The sequence below is a fragment of the Corvus moneduloides genome, chromosome 3 (assembly GCF_009650955.1).
Source record: "Corvus moneduloides isolate bCorMon1 chromosome 3, bCorMon1.pri, whole genome shotgun sequence".
NCBI classification, from domain to species: Eukaryota; Metazoa; Chordata; class Aves; order Passeriformes; family Corvidae; genus Corvus; species Corvus moneduloides.
This window is the reverse complement of record NC_045478.1, coordinates 77,440,617-77,461,635: the sequence shown is the minus strand read 5'-3', so window position 1 is coordinate 77,461,635 and position 21,019 is coordinate 77,440,617. Positions and strand designations below refer to the sequence as shown.

The 21,019-nt window shown below is 45.0% G+C and overlaps 2 protein-coding genes across 7 annotated transcripts in view; one reads left to right on the top strand and one right to left on the bottom strand.

Annotated features, from left to right (window-relative positions):
- Window positions 1-13,748, bottom strand: part of PCNX2 (pecanex 2) — a 150,712-nt gene extending 136,964 nt beyond the window's left edge. For 3 of the 4 annotated variants that reach the window (XR_004238804.1, XM_032102299.1, XM_032102301.1), the window contains exons 1-5: window positions 13,596-13,748; window positions 7,304-7,509; window positions 4,744-4,858; window positions 2,376-2,412; window positions 212-1,501 (exon numbers count right to left, since the gene is read on the bottom strand). Coding sequence is in view for 3 of the 4 variants with exons in the window: in XM_032102299.1 (XP_031958190.1) it covers window positions 212-1,501; window positions 2,376-2,412; window positions 4,744-4,858; window positions 7,304-7,509; window positions 13,596-13,748 (1,801 nt within the window). In the remaining variant the exon portion in view is untranslated. Of the gene's footprint in view, window positions 1-211; window positions 1,502-2,375; window positions 2,413-3,976; window positions 4,006-4,743; window positions 4,859-7,303; window positions 7,510-13,595 lie in introns of those variants that run through there. The other variant, XM_032102302.1, reaches the window with a different exon arrangement.
- A 4,842-nt stretch (window positions 13,749-18,590) lies between these two features.
- MAP3K21 (mitogen-activated protein kinase kinase kinase 21) overlaps window positions 18,591-21,019 on the top strand; it is a 41,801-nt gene continuing 39,372 nt past the window's right edge. For all 3 annotated transcript variants that reach the window (XM_032102297.1, XM_032102295.1, XM_032102296.1), the window contains exon 1: window positions 18,591-19,326. In XM_032102297.1, the coding sequence (XP_031958188.1) occupies window positions 18,591-19,326 (736 nt within the window). The remainder of the gene's footprint in view (window positions 19,327-21,019) is intronic.

Genomic DNA, 21,019 nt, shown 5'->3' with positions numbered 1-21,019 from the left:
GATAAAAATATTTAAAAACTGCAGCTGGCACTGTCACATACTTTCACTAAACCACTTTGTCACACCAAGTCCAGCCCTACTATGGCCCCATTAACAAAACCAGTCTTCCTCTGGGAATTGTCCTACTGCAGATATCCAGCTAAGCTGCTGTAAGCAATCAAACTCTTCATAAAATCTTTATTCCAAAAGAATTGTGAGCCATGCATAATACCTCCAACAAGCCCATTTTCCTTTGCCGTCTCCATTTTGACAGTGGATTGATTAGATGTCTTCATCTTTGAGGTATTAATGGATTCCAAGAGGGAGACAAATTCTAGGAAGTTAGATTCATTGGGCATCTGTCCTTCTTTAGCTTCTAGATCTGATTTAGAGGTTGGTAAGGTCTTTTCTTTGTCAGATACCTCCATTAAATTCTTACTTAAAAGCACATCTGTCCCGCTGTCTACACTCAACACCCGCATGTGCCTCTTTTCATGAGCAGTTCTACAGGACTGCGGGTCTAGGTTATGCAGCTCTTCCTTAGAACTTAAATCCACAGTCTGGACATTTTCCAAAGCATTTTCCTGATTTGGATCTGAACAAGTGTTAGTTTCTAGAGGTGTATTTGCTGGGTTGCTGTGCTCCTTTACTGCATCACCCGATTCATAGCCAGAGCATTGGTTGGATGACAGCTCTGCCCTCAACATTTCCGGAGCTCTGTCACTTTCACTAACTTCTGAGCAAGGCTTAGCTTTACTGTCATCAGACAGGTCAAACGTGATAACGGGAATTCTGAGTTGTTCATTAGTTTGCTGACTTGACCAGCCTGCTCTAACTACACCAGAGTCAAGAGCTGAGCTTGTTCTCTCACTTTCCAGGGCCTGTAAGTGGACAGAGCCTGGTAGGTCACTGAGGGTGGTGTTTGGGGTAGTACTCATTGTGATAACAATTTTAATGGGCTCACACAGCTGGTCTGCAGGAAGAGAATTGTCCACAACTTCAACAGCAGTCTCACTGTCTGAGCAATCAAGGTCCTCATGGCTACTGCCAGCATTTAAAGAACTTTCCATGTGCTCGTGCTCTTTGGTTGCAATGGCATTGCACTGTGGACAGTTACTGATAAAGCCCGTCTGTGGTGATCCATCTGGCAATTTCTCTCTTTTGTAGCTTTTAGGATTACTTAAATGGTCTGAAATAACTGAATTTTCACTGTCCCATGGCTCTGAAGAAACTCCGGTCCTTAAAATATCACCTTGTGATGAAGAAATATTGGAGAAGTTTTTAGCTATGTCTCTGTCCACAAGAATATCTTGGGATCCATGGTGTCCACAAGGCTGTCCATTCACTCCTTTTTCATTTACTCCATCACCAGGAAGTGTTTCCATAGCAGCTGGTTTTGTTGCTATTGCTGATGTAGTGGCACCTGAACCAGAGGTTGTAGAAACAGGTAACATATCTGCTTTGATACAGGGTGAGGTAGATGAAACTCGTGGTGTAGCCTGGTCTTCTAGTACCGTAACACCTAAGGAAAAACATGTGGGCATTAGGTCTCACAAACATGAACACTAAGCATTATTAAAGTATGATCTTTAACCAACAAAATCTGATCCAGAGCAGAGCAAAGGAAGCACAGATGATGTAGCTGATTAAAACAGTTCCAAAGCACAGAAGTTTTTTTGTTAGCTACATATGAAATACTACAAAAGCAAGATAGAACCCTTCCAAGTCAGGACAAGTGTAGCAGCATGTCTATTTAAATAATCAAAACAGCTGAAGAAACAGCTAGTTTCAAAATCAAAATGTTTTATAGAACTATCCCTACTTAGGGAGAGATGAAAGAAAGAATAAGCCAATGATGCAGGTTTGCTGAATCACTTTCTGCAATTCCTAAATGGCCACATAGGATACTGTGATCAGCTTTAACTAAAAGGAAGTAATATTTAAAATATTAAGACATCTCAAACACTGGAACTGTAGGCAATGTAAGGTGTACTGGAATATACAATACAGAGCTAAAGGTTGACAACCACAATGGAAGTCCACAGTCAGATGTTTAAAGGCTCTAAGATGAAATCCAAGTGTTAGGTTCCTAGTTTAATGCTTTACAGAAGCACAGAGCTTCCCAAGAATGTGGGGCAAGGCTTTTTCATCTCCCTGTATCAAAATGGGGAGAGCTATTCACACAACCCTCAAAAGGTTGCATCCCAAAAAGGTTGGCTGACAGCTGAGAAAGCTTAGCCTGTTAGAACACCCTTGAAATTTAGTTCTGGCTCTTCAACTCAGATCCTAGTAGGAGGCACAACAGAACCTGCCATGGGATCCTCTGTGCCATTACTTTTTGTGCCAAGCAATGATTAAACAACAGTTTAAGGGGATTTATAAAGCTTTTAAAATACCTCTAAGATCTTCAATAGTTTCCCGTGTTGGCAGGTCCTAAAAAAATGAAAAGAAACACACAAGATTAACATGGTCACTTATTAAATTCTGTTGGGAAAAAAACCATCTATCAATGTAGCTATCAATAGCTATCTAATCAAAGGTTAATTACAGTGTTGGTAAGCTGCTTAACATCACTGAAATTTGAACACGTACCTTGCACAAAATGCAAGGGGTGGGTGAGGGAGATGGTTATAGAACAGTCATGCTCCAAATTGAATCACTGCAATTGTGTGTGATGTTTGGGGAGGGGAAAGAAAAGGAAGATGTCCTCTAAAAAAAAAAAAATTTGCAGTGCCTAATCCAGATACTTTTTTTTTAATCATTAAGGAATGGAATGTGTTCATCTGTTCCACTTTTCCAGCTATGTGTTTCCAAAGCACTAGAATGAAAAGTCTGGTCTCTAGCATTGGTAAATATTCCTCAATGGAAAACTAGAAGACAGAGACATTAAATTAATATAGTATCATTTAGATTCCAAGAAAGCTTTGAAGGTCATCAAATCCCCTCTGCCATACACACACACTCAAAGCAGGTACAGTTTGAACAGGTTGCTCAGGGCCATCTCCAACAGAGTTTTGAAAATCTCCAAAGAAAGAGATTTCACAACTTCTCTGGAAAACCTCTTCCAGTATTTGACCACTCACTTGGTAGGGGAAAAAAAAAAACACCAAACCAACCACCAAACAAACAAAACAACCCCACACAAAAGACATTAAATGTAATTGATCTAACTGTAGCTTTCCATGGCTGCAACTGTTTCTTATCCTGTCACAGGGCACCTCTGAGAAGAGAGTGCTCAGTCTGCTGTGCATCTTACTATTAGAAAGCTGCAGACAGCAGTAAGCTCTTCTACTCTTACAAAAGATGTTAGCCTTACAAAGACTAAAACATCCCATCTGCCTGTCCTTACACATCATCCTCAATCACGTTGGTGGCCTCTGCTGGATTCTCATCAGAAGGTCAATGTGCATGGGAACTAACTGGGGAGCTCAAAACAAAACACAATACCCCAGAGGAACACTTCAGGAGTTCAAATTCAACAGCCCAAGTGCATAATTAAGAACGAGACATTGAAAAAAATGTGGCTCTTTTCTGACTGACAGGCACCAAAACCAAGAGGAAATAATTATTATTTTCTAAAATTTCATGGTGGTATCCTGGCAGCAAGAACAGGAGACGTGGTTTGACAAGACCCAACCTGCATGTTTGGAAGTGGGAGACTAGGATGAGATCCCAGGAAGACATAGGTTTGCAGAATGGACAAATACCAGAATACTGGAGAGCAGGACAGAAACAAGGTGAAAAATATTTTACCTCATTAAAAAAAAAAAAACCAAAAAAAACAAACCAAAAGAACTATTAATGTCTGTGAATCATACAGATGCTACAGATGCTACAGATGCTACAAAAAGGTAAAAACACTCCAGGAAATGAAGAAATAGTTCTGATTCAGACCAGGATTTGAATAATTTGTAGTAAATAGGGATAAAGGGTGGGTGTGGAGGAATACAAAGACAGAATGAAGTATCAAATAGCCACTTATTCAGAAATCACTAACCATCCTCTGCACTGACTGAGGCAGGAGTCCTGTAGAAAAAAATAGCATGGCATCACATAATTAAAGATGTTATCACAGTATGCAAGGGGAGTAGCTTAAGATTACACAGATAGTGTTATTCTGTTTCTTAATTTTTTGAAAATTTCTTCAACTTATCATGAGTGTTTCCTATTTTTTTCTTTCATAACATTTACATACATCACCTTCATCATTTCATATACCTTTGATTTATTAAGCATGGCCAATGGCATTGAGTGCACATACATGTACTTTTAACCTCCTGTAGACATCTCCTAGATTTAAATGGCTTTTATGCTTCGTTTAAATACTCAAGAGATGGTTTTGGTTCATTTTATAAGCATAAGTCTAGTTACACAAAACCAAATTATTAATGCTCTGGGAGCAGATCCCTTCAGAGGCAACAAAATAATGCTGATTGCATTAGCCTCTCTGCCTTCTCTCAAAGCAGCCACAACAGCTAGTTGCTCTTGGCAAGATTTCCAAAGGCCGCTTGCTATCTATAGAGCAGAGAGAGCCCTCCTAAGAAGTGCAGCATTATGTAGGACAGTTTCAGCTCTGCAAAGCCAAACCTTTAGGACAAGGCTGACTGGCAGCAGTGGTATACCCAAGTAGATGCACGGAATGACCCCTCCTCCTTGGAGCAGACCTATGTTACAAGCAAGCAGTAGCTGGCAACACAAAACTGTGTGTGGTGAGCTGTGGACTGCACGAGGTGAGGACACTGCTGGAGAGGGGCACATACTAACCGTTGCTCCAGGTGAGTCCTGCGAGTGCGGAGCCTGCGCTCTGGAACCGTCAGGAATTGTTTGGGTGGAGTCATTTTGGCTGGTCTCACCGACGACATGATCCCCCGAGTTATTGCTGAAGCGAAAGCAAATGAAAGATAAAGAAATGCTTCTTACCACGGGGCATCACAGTGAGTTTTGGGAAGTAGTTGAAGAATAAGAACAAAATGGGAAGAAGTAGCACAGCACAATGAAGTAAGAGCACTTCTTTCTCCTCCAATGATAAAAGCCCAGGGCTGTAAAAATACTGTAATGCTTTTCTGCACTTCCTTCCTCACCAAGACAACTTGATAAAAATAAAATAATAAAAACCCCTCAATCTAAAATGATTATGGTGTCTTCAGAAGTAGAGCTATGAGAAATACAATGACATCTCTTCAACCTCCCTATGAGTATATAATACCATTTAGCCTGCCTGACACACACACAGATTTATTGGCAGAAAAGGCTATTTGGGGCTTTTCCTTAGACATATGACAATCAAATGCTATTCTTTCCACAACTTTGGCTTTGTAAATCCTTGTGTACACAGGGCTTATCTAACTGCCTTTTTATTTGGAAACCTCCCACAAAACAACTACTTGAAATGCAAGACAGAGAGTACTAATACAATCATTAAACCACAAAATAATATTTTTGCTCTGATCTAGGCAAACCAAGTATACAGCTATTACTAACTTCATATACTGTAAGGCAATTTATTGATCAGTTCCTTTGTGGATACACTAAACTACCCAAAAACTCCTTTTATGCATATTTTCTACTGGCTTTTCCATGGATATAAGCAGGTATTTTTGGACAAGGTTTACTATTGAGAACCTACAAATATTCTCTTTCTCAGGTATAGCACAACAAAAATTCAGTCAATAAAAAAGAAACAACCCAGAAAAACACCACAGTGAAATGTCAAAAAGCGTGAGGCTGGGCTTTTCCATTTGTTCATGGGGTTCATTTGTTTTTTTCACCAAAAACCTGTTTTTAAAACTCTAAAGCTGTATCTAAGCTATAACATTATTTATCTGGGGGTCTCAATCTTCTTTCCACAATACTTTGTAGTTAACTAGCTTCAAAAACTTGTTCAACCAACTTGCCAACTACCAAGGTCTGTTTAAAAAATTCTGTCATCCATGTAGTCAAAATAATATTATGTTCTTTATTTTCTGACTGAGTACAAAATAATGGATTGTTCTGCATACACAAATCAACCTGGGAGGAAGAGTCACGTGATTTAACATGCAACTTTTAACTTATTCTACCTTTACTTCCCAGCCACAACAGTCTGAAAGGCATAACCCCATCTAAAACAGAAATGTTGTATGGTTAGTGACACACAGAGGCATTTCTCAAAGGGTCTTGATGCAGGCAGACCTTGACTCTCCCAGCAACATCACTGCCAGGAGTGTAGCACAGATGTGCACGTGTAAAGACATGGAAGAACAGTAGCACAGAGGAACACAAACTATCTTGACACTACTTAGCTGGCACAGAACTAGCAGTAGCAACTGCAAATGCACCCAAAAATACCCTAAGTAAGTTCTTTTATACAGAGCTCTCTGTTGAAGCTTGACTGGTAGTTTTAACAAAGCTACTCAATTCAAGCTTGCTTTGGACATTTTTACGCTTCTATCACTTTTAGATGTACCTTATTTCAGCATTTTTCACATTTGTCATAACACTTGGGATCACTGAAAGCCACTTGCCAGCTTCATTTGTTTGCATGACTCAAGCTTGAAAAACCAGCAGGAAAGGTCTCCATTTATTCCCAAGAGTGTATAGCGGAACATTCTACCAATACGCAAACCTGAAAAATGTCAGTACTAGTCTTCATTCCACTACTGTTTTTACCTTTAATCCCATCACAGCCTGGAAGCAGCCTTATTGATTATATGCAGCAAAGACTAATAGTACTTGGCTCCTCCATAGAGAAGCTACAACTACCTCCCAAATGCCCCTGAGAAACAAAAGCCTTCCTCATGAACAGGATGACAGAAGCATCATAAGCAGTCACAATAAAACATAAGGGGGAAAAGCAACTTCACATCTAGGTGTGATCTGAGAGGGAATTTGCTACAAGCACACAAAGGCAACACAAGGTCGGGCTTCCAAAGCCACGTTATTAAAGCATCTTCTTTGCCAACAGGTGCGTGCCACTTCTTTGCCTCTTCCCAGCAAGTAAGCACAGCAGGAAGTGGAAAGACCAAGCTTTTAAGGCTTCCCCAGAAAACTTCTTCCAGGTTCTCTCCAGGATCTGTTAGCACAGATCTCCAGTACATATCTCCTCTACCACCTTCATGGTGCCCAGCTGCTGCCTGACCTCTGAATCAGGTGCAGCTCAGCCTGCTCCACTACAAGAATGTTTCAGCTACCCAGTATAAAAGCACTAATCAGGTTTTTAAAAGTGTCATTCTTCATACAACTGTAAGGAGTTTTCTTGCACTCAACAGACATTTCTGCTGTGCAGGACCATGGTGCAAACTCACCCAGTTTACATAATGTGCCAGCAAGGCAATGAAAACCTTACCTACAATTTGAGGACTGAACCGCTTCTCCTTTTTGAACCTCTGTATCTTTACATTGCCTTCCATTTTTTCTTGAGAGCTTCTGTTGAATTACTTCGCCTTTATCAAACATAAGGTGCAAACGGTAGCTGATCACCTTTATTACCGTGAAGAACACTGTCACCGAGCTGCAGTACACAAAAACTGTCACTGCATTTGCTGGAAAAGCCTATAGGAAGAAATAATGAAGACACAATGATAAGAGTTTGTTTTGAGAAGATGCTGCTAAAATTTTTAAATACAATATATATATTGAGTTCTGCTTACAGAAAAGGTTTAAGGGTTTCTTCAAGGTTCAGCCTATTTCACAAGATCTATTCTTCTTTCAATTAACTGTGGATATTATTTACTATCAAAATCAGCAAAAACTCACCACAGACAAACATTAAAAAGCTTTTTAAAATACTACATTTCCATGTTAATGCAGCTGGAGCCTTTCCTAAACTATGAATTCATAAAAATACAGACACAAAAAGAAACATTAGTTATCTAAAAACAGGAAACCTTTAGAAAACGTCTGTCATCTTACCCTGTATGTCAGTTATGACTCAATAGTAAAATGCTGTAGCTTGATGTCCATTTTCTAATGCCTCACAACATGTTCCCAAATACCTTAACCACTGAGGAATTTTAAATAATTAGTCAGGACTACTAAAAACAAATGAATAAAAATGCATTTGGAGAGGCACCTGTCCTGGCTGAGGCTGGAGGAGTGAGCAATTGGCTGTGGGGTGCTTAGTTGCCAGCTAGGGTTAAACTATGACACAACCTCTTTGAATTCCTTTTCTAAAGTGCATAATTGTTAATTTGCAGCTGTCTGTGATATGTTTGCTGATCTGTGATGAGCACCTCAGTTCTTAGCCATTAAAATTAATTACAGTTCCACTACAGTCTGTAAAGTTCTTTCACAGACATGACATACTAACAACTTTTTTTATACAATACTTCCTTACAGTAAAGGGCAAATCATAGCAATGGACACTTGCAGTTATAATTGAAGTACCAAAGTCTTTACCACTATAGTCACAGAACACGCTTGTGTATTGTCATTACACAGGTGCAGTCTCACAGTGAGTTTCATCTCATTTCAAGTTTTAGGGTTATTTTTTAAACAGAGCTTTACTATAGTCTTGCACAACAACAACAAAAAAACCCAAGCAACAAACAAAAACAAAAAAGGTTTTCAATACTCACGATTTGCTGAAAGCCTACTGAAGTTAATTTTTAAGAATGGTCTTTGCTTTGGGACTAAATCAATCATTTTTCCAAATTCATAAATAAACCACATCGACCACACAGGTGAAGGGAAGAACAAGGCATGCTTATTTCATCTTTAGAACAAGTCACCACATTTATCTTGATGTTGAAATCAATGTTGAATCATTTCTGTGCTGTGACAAGCAAGTGGGTTGCAATTCCGATGCTGCTTTTGGCTCACTGGGACTTCATACCATCAAGATGTACACATAAAAATTTTCAGGCAAATCCTTTTTTATGACTATTCTGATTCAGATACAAAGAATCTATTGCACAATAGTGGAGCAGCTACTTAGGATGTACGTACTACCAATGATCCCTAATAAGACAGACATGACTTTCTACAAGTTGAGGCTTAAGTCTGTTAAGAGTACTGTGTAAAAACCAACTCTCAGCATACCCTTCAGTTATTTAGTGAACTCAGGTCAGAGAGAGGATCCATTTGCAAGCTCGTGTTCTCAGGGTATAAGGCTTGGTAGATGAAGTTGAAGAGCTTGAGGTTGAAGAATTTGTGGTTTATGACTAATGTTTTTACAAAACGAGTTAGAAATTGCTTGGTTTCACAAAGAGTGACAGCCAGTTATCTGTAATGACTTGTTTAAGAGAGATTTGTTCACCTTCCAAGGAACCTCTTCAACTATACACTAAAAGGTACAGATCAATTACTCATTATTAAATAACTCAGAATGACCCACTAGAAAAGAAGTGCTTTATAGGTGGCATTCATAAAGCTTAATAAATATTATATGAATAATGTCAAGAGGACACAACAAAAATAGATTTCCAGTAGCGCAGCCTAGGCATGCAGAGACCATGCTACAAGAGAGACCGCAAGGAAGCTCCTAGATTTCTGAGTGGAAAAGAGGGCCAGTTTTAGCAAATGCTGAGTGCTGCATGTCCTCATCCCTGCCTTGTGACCAGACCTACCAGAGCTGTGCCCCGAGCCAGCCCGTGGTCTCCCTGCCCATCTGTCCGAGATACACGATGTTTTAGTGCACCCACCACACCAAGACTGCCAACGCATAACATGGACAATGCATCTTTAATACTCTGAATGCTGGGGCAGGCTGAGTGCTACAAGCCAGCAGGTAGCTACCTGCCCACGTGAGGAATTAGGAGAAAGATGAAACCAATAATGGAAAGCCTTCCATTCTCTGAGTCAGGCCTCTTGCATAAGGTACAAGTGTCATATGACTGCAGTTGGTGTTCCCAGGTACAGATAGGTGAAAGATATGAAATCCACACTAAGGAGGAATTAAGTTATAGACCACTGAGGAATTAGATGATAGAGTCACTTTTGATGCACTATAATTATAATTAGCTTGGTTTCCTATGAAAATGAGGTTTTATAATCACACCATGTGCCTATGTATTCATCATCTCCCTCCATCCCCTCAGTTGAAAGGTAGCCAAAGAACTAAAAAGTTATTCAGGAAACTTTACGAGAATACACCCCATTGGGCAAGGTCACAGCAGCACACCTCCTCCATTAATGAGAGGAATCCACACAGCTCTCCGACCTTTTGATGCCACCCCAGTGACAGAAAAAGCTTCAATTCAGCTGACATCTTATTAGAAGCTAGGAAAAAAAAATCCACAAATACAAATTCATTAGAAAGCAGGCTTCATGACTTCCCACAGGTTTCTATGGAAGCTGCAGCCCTAGTTTTCTTCATTCTCGCCCCATTAGAAACTCTACCATAAGGTACTTTTTGTTCTCAGTAGCTTCTGTTGTACCCTGCACCAGAATAGTGTGGGGTCACGGCCAGAAATGCAGGCTGGTGTGTCCCAAATGTGGCCCAACTTACTACTGCAAATGCAACAGAGTTGATGTCACCATGTATGGAGCACCTTTGCTTGGGGCTCCTTGCCTGCCCAGAGATTGTTCCCGGAAGAACAGCCACATTCTCCTTCAGTGTCTACTGACATTATTTGAGCAGCACAAAGGTAGAGGTGACTGAAAGATATACATAAAGGTATATAACCTTTGAAAAAGTACCATACCTTGTAAATCGGGCTGAATGATAAAGGGTGCTTAGACCCAGATGTATCCCACCCACTGCTTGAGCCCCTGAGGCACCTAAAGCAAGGCACTGCTGCACCTGGGCCTGACTGTCTCCAGTGTGCTACACAACACAAATGAGGGAACTCCCAAACAAATGTGCAGTCAGCCACTACCATCAGAGATAACACTGGGGCCAAAGACCCAGATATAACACTGGGGCCAAAGACCCATATTTATATGTTAATTAAGGTGAATCAGTACTAAGAGATGTCCATCGCACAGTATAAAACATGGGAAAGCAGGTAGCAAATAAAATTCCAGGGACGTACCTTGAGTTCTAATTGTGTGTCCTACCACACAATAAATACAGTACGTAACAGGGTAGCCTGTATCTCTGCTGTGTTATCCTTAACTCTGACAGAGCGATCGACAGAGTGGGGTAAAACGTGGCCAAGTGGGACTGGAAGCAGCTGACACACTGCCAGTTTTATCTAGTTTACCTCTGAGTAATTTATATGCCCACACCCTTATACTGCCATGTTGTACTTCTCCTATCACAGAGTGATTTGAGGACCTCGTGCTTAAGAAGTAACAACCCTGTGAGTTCAAGGGTTCCCTGTCCAACAAGAGGCAGGAGAAACATTCAGTATGTTGTTTTGGGGACTCACCCAAACACCATGCACATTCTCTTGTAGCTTGTAAAATAAGCTATATGCAAGTAGTTCCCAAAGTCGCATGTCTGGGTCACTGGTGTTTTACTGGGTCTGAATTCAGCCCAGGGGCTGAATACTAAAGTTATCACCATTTTCATGTGCAAAACACATAGGGATCCTGGACTGTTTGGTGGAATAAGAACTTTAATTCTTAATATATTATGAAAGTTGATATGGCACAGTTAGAAGAGATCTCATTATAATTTTGAAAATTGATTTTAACAGCAATGATGCTCCAAATATCCAATGTACATTTTTAATGCTTAAATGATAAATGAGAACGAAAAGAAAGTGATGGAAATACAGATCTGCATTTTCAAAGGTATGGAAGCTAATAAAGGAATCCTTAGTACCAAAGTAAGCTATGCTGAATTAGCTGGAGAAAGAAATTCTCGATTCACACAACAGAAACAACTTGATACTTTAAGCTTCTCAATGCTACCATCAGCACACCTCTGCTGAGCCACTGTGAAAAAACTAAAAACAGATGGATGAGTTTTGCCATTTGATTCAAATCAGACTGTTTCAGAGAGACTTCCTAACTTCAACAAAAGATTATCCCAAGCAAATGAAAAATTTAAAAAGTAGTACTCTGACCTGTTTTGATTTTGCCATTTCAAGAAACATCAACTGCTTTAGCTGAATCCAAAACCATTGGTGTCAAGTACGTAACATAAATATCACCCCAAGTATTACTGAATATTATAAACAAAATTTATTATAAACCAGAGAAAACCTTTAGTTAAAAAGCAGGTTCAAGTTTTTAAGTGGCAAGAATAGATGTCTTGCATAAAGTTTACCAAGCCATAGAAACAAGCTACTTAAAACCAAGAAAACATGTAAGGACATAATTACTCTCAGGCAGCCATCATAATAAACGCATTATTCTTATCAAGGACAAAGAATTCCCATAGCAATATCTTAGCTCAAGAACAAAAGTCCTGCATTTAACCAGATGATTCATCAGAAAGCCAGTCAGTGTGCAGAAAAAGCAAGTCCATCCAGACAGGCAATGATGATGCCCAAGAGAGGTCAGTAGATAAGTTACATTTTCTCCCCCTCCCTTTAAAAAATGCCTTTTTTTACCTTAGCTCTGACCTATAGTCCAGTGTTCTTTTGTGCAACCCCCATACCTTCTTCAGTTCAGAAGTTTCCCACAAGGAAACACATATCCTTCCAGATACACACTTATATCAACTGGGAAAAAAAAGCTAGCCTTCAATTATTTTCGTTTTTAATCAGACATATGATTTGGACAGCAAACCCTACAATGCAAGACTCTTGCTGGTTTGCATAGGAAATAGACCCTCTCAATCAGAAGAAAGCATATTGTTGTCTTGGTTCATTAACTCCATGAGCCATGCTTACAGGAATTCACTGCAATCCATGCCACAAAATCCAGCATCAACTCATGCTTAAAAATACAAGATTTGCTTTCCACTGGGATTGCAGGGGGATTCATAAATGCTCTTTGCTTTTGATAACCAGGTCCACATCTGGCCACATAGGGTAAAGAAACCTATTTAAAAATTTTATCCAATCAAAGAAAATTTCTACATAACTTAGTTGAGAATTTAGTTGAGTCACTCCAGGAACCAAATGGATAGAAACTGTTTCTAACGGAAGCAATATTACCCTATAATCACTGAAGGACACATCAAAATAGATTCAATGATCCAGCATACTTTAAGCTTTTCTCACACAGTAGGAAAACACACAAAAACAGAGCAAAAGTTTCAAGCTTTTGAGGAAAATAAATTTTAAGGTCCGGCAAACAAACTCGAGTTATTATTCACTCGCAAAGTTTAAATTTCAGCACAAAGGGAGCTGCATGTCACAAAAAGCCATGTGATTCACCAGTGACATTCAGCAAGGCGTATTAATTACATGGTATTTGAATTTTTCCATTTATTTACCCTTCTCATCAGGTAAGGCCGGACCAAACTTCAAAAAAATCCAAAACACCTGTCTCCAAAAGAGATTTTTGAACAAACGTCCCCACGGTCATTCAGCACTTGCCGAGGCCAGCGCTGCACCCCTACCCAACTCCTTTGGCAGGGCTAAGGGTCCGGCCGCTGCCTAGCGCAGCCGGCGGACTCACCCCGTTAACCTTTAGACACAAAATCCTCAGGTAAAGCCCACAATTCCCAATATTTAAGCCCCCCAGAGGGCAGTTTACAGCCGGCTGAGCGCACACGCCCTCGCCGCTGCCGCCTGCGGGCCGAGGCCCGCGGCTCCCCCCCTGCCCCCGGCTCCCGCCCGCCCCCCAGCCCCTCTCACCAGGTGCAGGGCCATGGGCAGCGTCAGCAGGAACAGCCACAGATAGAGGTGGCAGCTGTTGGTGAAGGCCCCCTGCTCCGGGTCGTGGTACCAGCCCCCGGTCAGCGCCGCCCACACGCCCTGCCCCACCAGCCGCGCCGCCGGCGACACCATGGCCGCCCCCCGCCGCCGCCACCGCCGCCCCTCAGCCGCCCGCCGCCGCCATGCCGGGCGCCCGCGGATTCTCCCATGGTGCCCCGCGACGCCGAGCATCCCGCCCGCCCCACCCCAGGCGCCGCCGCCGCCGCCGCCGCCGGGAGGCCGCCGTCACGGGCCGCCCCCCGCCGGGCACAGCGCCCGCTCGGCCCCGCCAGCCGCGGCCGCCGCCCCGCCGCCCCCCGGGGTCCGCGCCCGGCTGCCGGGAGCGGCGGCAGCGCACGGAGGCCGCGGGGCGGAGCGGGGCCGGGCCGAGCCGCGGCGGAGGGGGGGGAGCAGTTCTGGCGCGGGGGCGTCCGTCACGGCCGCGTCCCGCCCCGGGCACCGCGAGGTGCGTTCACAGGTGCCAAAAAGCGCGGCACAGGGGCAGCCCCGGCGGCCGCCAGCTGGGCTGCGCGCCTCGCCGGCCACTCCCCCACCGCCGGGTTCTCACTGATCCTGCCCGATACATCACGAGTTTCCGATCTGTGAGCTCTGCCCAGCTTTAGTGCCACCCGTTCTGTGTTCAATTGAGCTGTGTTTTGGGCGGGATGTGGAGAAATTCGTCAAAAAAAAAAATCGGTTTCTTTCAAGAATGAGTTCAGGGTTGAAACCCAGTCTGCCTTCGTTGAAGAGTTTCACGCAGCTGACCTCAAACTAGCGGAGTGAAGAGGTAGGGGCAGGCTGGAGGAAGCATAGGCGTGTGAAGTGGGGGGGAATGGGGCTGAAAAGGTGATAGAGCTGAGTGGAAGCCTTGAGCTGGGGAGACTAAAGTCAGTGAAGAATGAGACGTAAGGACACCAGGTATATTCTTATGGGACACCCCTGAAGGAAGGGGTGTAAGGGTGGGTTTTGAACACCAGGGCTGACCACACACAGTGCTCCCCACCTCCCATCCCCAACCATCAGGAAATAGCGGTGACATTGCATTGTAAATCTCTCACTAGTCCCTTCTAGGGACTGTTCTATATGCATGACCTTTATTGCAGTCAATTTTGTGAAGGATGCACATCACCAAATCTACCCTACATCAGTTGTTCCTGACCATGGCTACAGTTTCACAGACCAAACATGCCATTCTGCTATGCTTTGTGTGGATTTTTTTGACAAAGTTAGGAGACCAAAAATGCTATTATAGTATTTGTGAGCTAATGAACCACATACCTCAGCTTTCTCCCTGATGTGGCAGGCCATGTGGCCATGCGGGATGCTTGTGTTGGCTTGATGGGAGGGATGATACAGCACTATGAACAAGCAGTTGGGAGCAGGGGAGGAATGGCATCGTCCTCTTCAGCAGCACTGCCACCCTTAGATGCCTGAGGATCTACAGCTTTGAGGCTTGAGTACTTCCTCAGTGTGACCTCAGCGAGCAGTGAAATTTCAAGAGCTGTTCTTGAGCTGTATGAAGGAGGGACAGTCTTGGCCGCACCTCATGTGCTACTCCTGTAAACACATCTTGCCCAAACTTCTGCCCTGTTGAGTGAATTCTTTTTTATCTTTTGCAGGTTCTTTTCAAAGGTGACAAAGTTTGTTAAAGCAATTGTAATGATAGAATCAAGGGCAATATGCAACTATGAATAATGTTTCTGATGTATGATAATTAAAAATGTTAAGTTTCAGAAACTACTGAGGTCATTTTCCACAGGCAGAATAGCAAATAATTTCCTTTACATGCACAGCTCCAAAACAAAAAGATAGCTAAACAAGGGTGTAAATAGAAAACTTCTTCAAAACCTCCTCTCTTCTGTTTTTTGAGACCTCTAACTCATGTAGGTTATAATGTGCCCAGATAATGCAGACTGCAATTGATATTAGGTTGACTTATTGTCCTGGTTTTGGCTGGGAGAGAGTTAATCTTCTTCTCAGTAGCTGGTACGGTGCTCTGTTTTGAATTCCATGTGAGAATACTGTTGATAACACACTGATATTTTGGTTGTTGCTATGTCATGCTTGTCTTAAATCAAGGAGCATTTTGCGTCTCGTGTCCTGCCAGTGAGATGGTACAACAAAGAAAAACTGGGAGGGCTTCCAGCCAGGACAGGTGACTGAAACTGGCCAAAGGGGTATTCCAGACCGTATGACATTGTGCTCACTATATAAAGTGGGGGGAAGAAGGAGGAAGAGGGGGACATTTGGAGTGATGGTGTTTGTCTTCCCAAGTAACCATTATGTGTGGTGGGGCCCTGCTTTCCTGGAGATGGCTGAACACCTGCCTGCCCATGGAAAGTGGTGAATTAATTCCTTGTTTTGCTTTGCTTGTGTGCATGGCTTTCCTTTGCCTATTAAACTGCCTTATCTCAACCCACAAGTTTTCTAACTTTTACCCTTCGGATTCTCTCCTCGATCCTGCTGATGGGGGAGTGAGCGAGTGCTTGCATGGGGCTTGGCTGCTGACTGGAGTTAAACCATGACACTTGTCCACACGTCACTCAAATCTTTCAACTCTTCCTCATCTTTGGATGATGCAGACACCAAATATTTTTTGGTATAATGATACTTGCAGTTATGAAGGGTTCCTGTCATTTCCAGGTCAGGATATGTGTTCTGGACACAACGTAGATGCACAGTATTGTAGCTACACAGTTGCAGGAGTGCCAAAGACGGAAAAAATTACTTCTTTCCTCTCGAGAGATGCCAGTGAGGGTCTGAGCCGAAAGCGTTGCCGTCTGTACGCCGCTCTTCTAACCGGTGCACTCCACTAGGTGGTGCCGTCAGGAAAGTTAAGGGCACTTCACACTGTTCTGGGTCATATTTCCATTACTGGAACTCCTAGGAACAGCAACTATACACCAAGATCCTGGAGCGCTGGGTGCTGAAGAAACATTGAACAAAGACTGACCCGAGTGCAGTGATTGCTAGGGGATAGTGGCACTTCAGAAAGCAAATTTTGGAATAATATCTCTAGATAAATATTTAAACATTTGACTGTACTGCAACCAATACCTTGTCTGACCCAAAACATTCCACACTTAATTAGTTCCTGCAGATTCTTTTAGATAACAAAGTACAAGGTGGAATTTGTGTGGCAGAATGCTTGTATTACAACATACTTTATGGCTTTTATAATAAGGCAAATATGCAGATAAGGGAAAGGCTTGTAAGTACCTCGCTGAATAGCTGCAAGGCAATGTTATATTAAAGGAAATGGGAGAAGACTTGATAGACATGCTGGTTCTGCATTCTTTCTTTTTGGTTAATGTGGTTCAGTAAGTCACTTTAGCATAATTGTATTTTTGCATTGTGTATAACTATAAATACAGTGGGATAAGCAAGAATTTATGATTTTTTAATACTGTAATTTTAACTTTTTTTAAATTACTGTCTTTATGTTCAAACCTTAATTCTGTGGTATTCACCTGCAAATTTTGTGTTTATGTAGAGATGTACAATGCTCTGGATGTAGGTTTTTGTGCAAAACATTGAGTGTTCATCACACCAAGTTAGTCAACCCAGCAGTGCAGTTTTTACACCTTTCCCTAGCCTCTTTTACTATCCTTCTTGGGGCCTCTGCTGGCAGCAGCCACATCCATAACCACAGGTCCCACAGCACAGTGATTGGCTCCTGGCATGAAAACTCATTTCCTTCCACTTTGAACCACTGCTTCCCACCAGGCTGGCGAGACGGGAGGGCGTCCCCAGCCCACACACTTCCCTCCAACTTCGAAGGAAACGACAACTGTAGTTTAGAAAGTGATACGATTTTTCCACTTAAAACCAGGAGAATCTTTACCCAGAAATAGCATGTACACAGCATTTGCTATTTTCAGGCAACCTCTTAATTGAAAAGACTGTGTGATCGCACCACACAGGGCTGGGACTCTCTCTGTGCATGGACAGGGTGGTGAGCAGAGAAGAGTTGGAGCGGGTCCAGCAGAGAGCAACGAAGATGATTAAGGGCCTGCAGCATCTCTCTTACGAGGAAACGCTGAGGGAGCTGGGCCTGCTCAGCCTCGAGAAGAGATGACTGAGAAGGGACCTCATCAATGTCTGTCAGGATCTAAAGGGAGGGTGGAGCCAGGCTCTTCTCGGTGGTGCCAAGCAACGGGACAAGAGGCAACAGGCAGAAACTGATGCACAGGAAATTCCATCTGGATAGGAGGAAGAACTGCTTCGCTGTGCAGGTGACCGAGCATTAGAACAGATTGCCCAGAGAGGTCGGGGAGTCTCCCTCACTGGAAATGTTCAAGCACCATCTGGCCTCGATCCTGTGCCATGTGCTCTAGGATGACCCTGCTTGAGCAGGGAGGTTGGACCAGATGACCCCCTATGGCCCCTTCCAACCTGACCCATCCTGTGAGAGCCCGCGGGTGGCAGAGCAAACACGAACCGAGGAAGCTCAGTTTCTTCAGAAACCTCTTGGGGCTTGTTCCAAAGAAGGCCCAAAACCGCACGAGGAAGGAGAGGGGAAGCTGCGGCAGAAGCACAAGCCCTCAGCTCGGTTCCCAGTCCCCGAGGGACAAAGCGGGAGTCGCGGCTCCCTCGTGCTCCGGCTCCGGGGGACCGCACCGATCCCTCCGCCCGCCGCGCCCCGCGCCACGTGACGGCGGGCGGCCAATCGGCGGGCCCGGGCGGGCGGGCGCGGGGCACCGGCGCTGCCCTCCCCGCCTTTCCCGCGCGCGCCTGCGCTCTCTCTGCCGGAGCCCCGCGGTGGCGGCGGCGACCGGGCCGGGCCGGGCGGCCCCGCCCCTGCCCGCGCCCCGCCCTCCCCTCCCGCGGCTCCCGCTCGGCGGCGGCGGCGGCGGCAGGTGAGGATGCGGCTGGGCGGGTGCTCCCGCGTCGGCGGCGCTGCTGCTGGTGGCCGCCGGGGTTGAGGTCGCTGCCATGGCTCTGCCGGGCGCCGGGGCGGCGGCGGCCGCCGGTGGCGGCGGGGGTTCGTGCCCGCTTTGGACGGCACTGTACGACTACGAGGCGAGCGGCGAGGACGAGCTGAGCCTGCGGCGGGGAGACGTGGTGGAGGTGCTGTCGCAGGACGCGGCGGTGTCCGGCGACGACGGCTGGTGGGCGGGGAAGATCCACCACCGCCTCGGCATCTTCCCGGCCAACTACGTGACCCGCCAGCCCCGCGGCGGAGCGGCGGCGGGGGGCGGCGGGCGGGGGGACCTCGCTGGGAGCCTAACGGAGATCGACTTCCAGCACCTGGAGCTGCAGGAGATCATCGGCGTGGGGGGCTTCGGGAAGGTGTACCGGGCCACCTGGCGGGGCCGCGAGGTGGCCGTGAAGGCGGCGCGGCAGGACCCCGACGAGGACATCACGGCCACGGCGGAGAGCGTGCGGCAGGAGGCCAAGCTCTTCTCCATGCTGCGGCACCCCAACATCATCGCCCTGCACGGGGTCTGCCTGCGGGAGCCCAACCTCTGTCTCGTCATGGAGTTCGCCCGCGGCGGCTCCCTCAACAGGGCCTTGGCTGCCGCCCCCGGGGCCGCGGCCGCCCGCGGGGGCCGCCGCATCCCCCCTCACATCCTGGTGAACTGGGCGGTGCAGATCGCCCGCGGCATGCTCTACCTGCACGACGAGGCCATCGTCCCCATCCTGCACCGGGACCTCAAGTCGAGCAACAGTGAGTCCCGAGCGGGGCGGGGGGGGAGGTGAGTAGGGACCTTCGCACCGCCGCGGCGGCGGAGGTGACGGCTCAGGCCGCTGGGACCGGCGGGGGTCCCGGCGTGGCGGCGCTGGCCGTGGCCGCGGTGCGGGGGCGGGCGGCCGGGCCCGGACGGGCTCCGTCCGGGAACCCTGTTCCACCGGGCCATGGGTGTCGCAACTCGGGCACCCAGTGCCAGAAGCTTAGGCCAGCGGCAGGTTAGCTTGACGGGCTGTGAGCTGGGTACGGACTCGTGGAACGGTCGGGAGGAGCCGGGGGTACCTCCAGCGCACGCAAAGTCCTGCCCTCTGGGAGAGGAGCTCGCTTAAAGCGGGATAAAATCCTGCGCACAACCATAATTGCAAATCCATAAGGCTGTTTTCACTCTGATGCGTTGTGTGGTCCTGGCTTTTAAAACTTACCCAAGGAACCAAGCGCCTTGTAAAGAAAAGATTTAATAAGGGTATCACTTCTGTTTCGCTGCTGAACAATCATATGTGTTTCGGGTTTTCAGCGTATGCATTTAACATTGCTAAAATTTACTCACTTAGCAAACACTGAGGTGGAAAAGACAAATACCTTAAAACCAGTAGAAACTGTTGTTCAGACACCAGATTGACTTTCATCCCTTGGCATGGACAAATGCATCTGCAAGAATGAGAGAGTTGCTCAATTCGTAATGGCTCCTTGGTCCATCTGAAATACAGAAGCATCTAAGATTTTGGCCACTGTGCATTTGGAAGGCTCACTTACTAGAATAGAGTGTTTATGACTTGCCATCATAGTTGTGTTTTGAACTGATGACCTGAAAGTGGAATTCTGTGTGTTTCCATAAATATCTGAAACCATTTCAGCTCTTTCCTTTTTCTTCTGAATATGCCAAAAGTGCAGCAATATGTTAGTCTATTTTTTTTTCCGCTTAGGAGTCCTTAAATAGTCCAGTAGAAATAAAAAAGCTTCATTCAGGTTTGAAGCACTTTGTTTAAGAGGCTGTATGTCTTGAAGGTCACCATGCATGGGCTGTTAAGACAAGGCTCAGTCATGGGACTGACTGTTCTGAGAATACTTTCACTGTTTATTTGATAAAGAAAGGACCTAGCTCAGCTGTGTTTGTGGTTCTGTTTGTAGCACAGACGATGAACCCTTGGACCTTTAGCATCATGGCCAACACCTTAATTTCTAGCAAGTGGTCTGTAGGCAGCTTGTCTCCGCTTAGTTTGCTGCTGTGTTCGGAGTGAGCTGCTGCACCTTGAGTATTTAGTGGCTCTCCTTAGAGTGGGCCGCTGTATGCTAGCGGCATGCTAAGTGACAGTGGCAAAGTTTGTGTCTGAAATAAATTCGTAACCCTATGGTTTAGCATGACACTGGGAGCTGAGTTGGGTACTACTAAGAACTGTTTACCATTATCATCTTTTTGTATATGGATAGTGGCAGAGCATTTCAAAAGTGTACTTCTGATTATAACCTCAGCATATGTGCCTGTTCGCTGCTTTCATTGCTAATTCCTGTTGCAGCTGCACTTAACTTGACCTAGTTAGATCTCTCACCTGTATTCCTTAATTTTAGCAAACTTTGAAGACAGCATTGAATATTCTAAATAGAATTATGTCTCTTGATCATCTGACTAAATGTTAATGTTAGAAGACAGTGGTGCACTGGTGGTACCATTCAT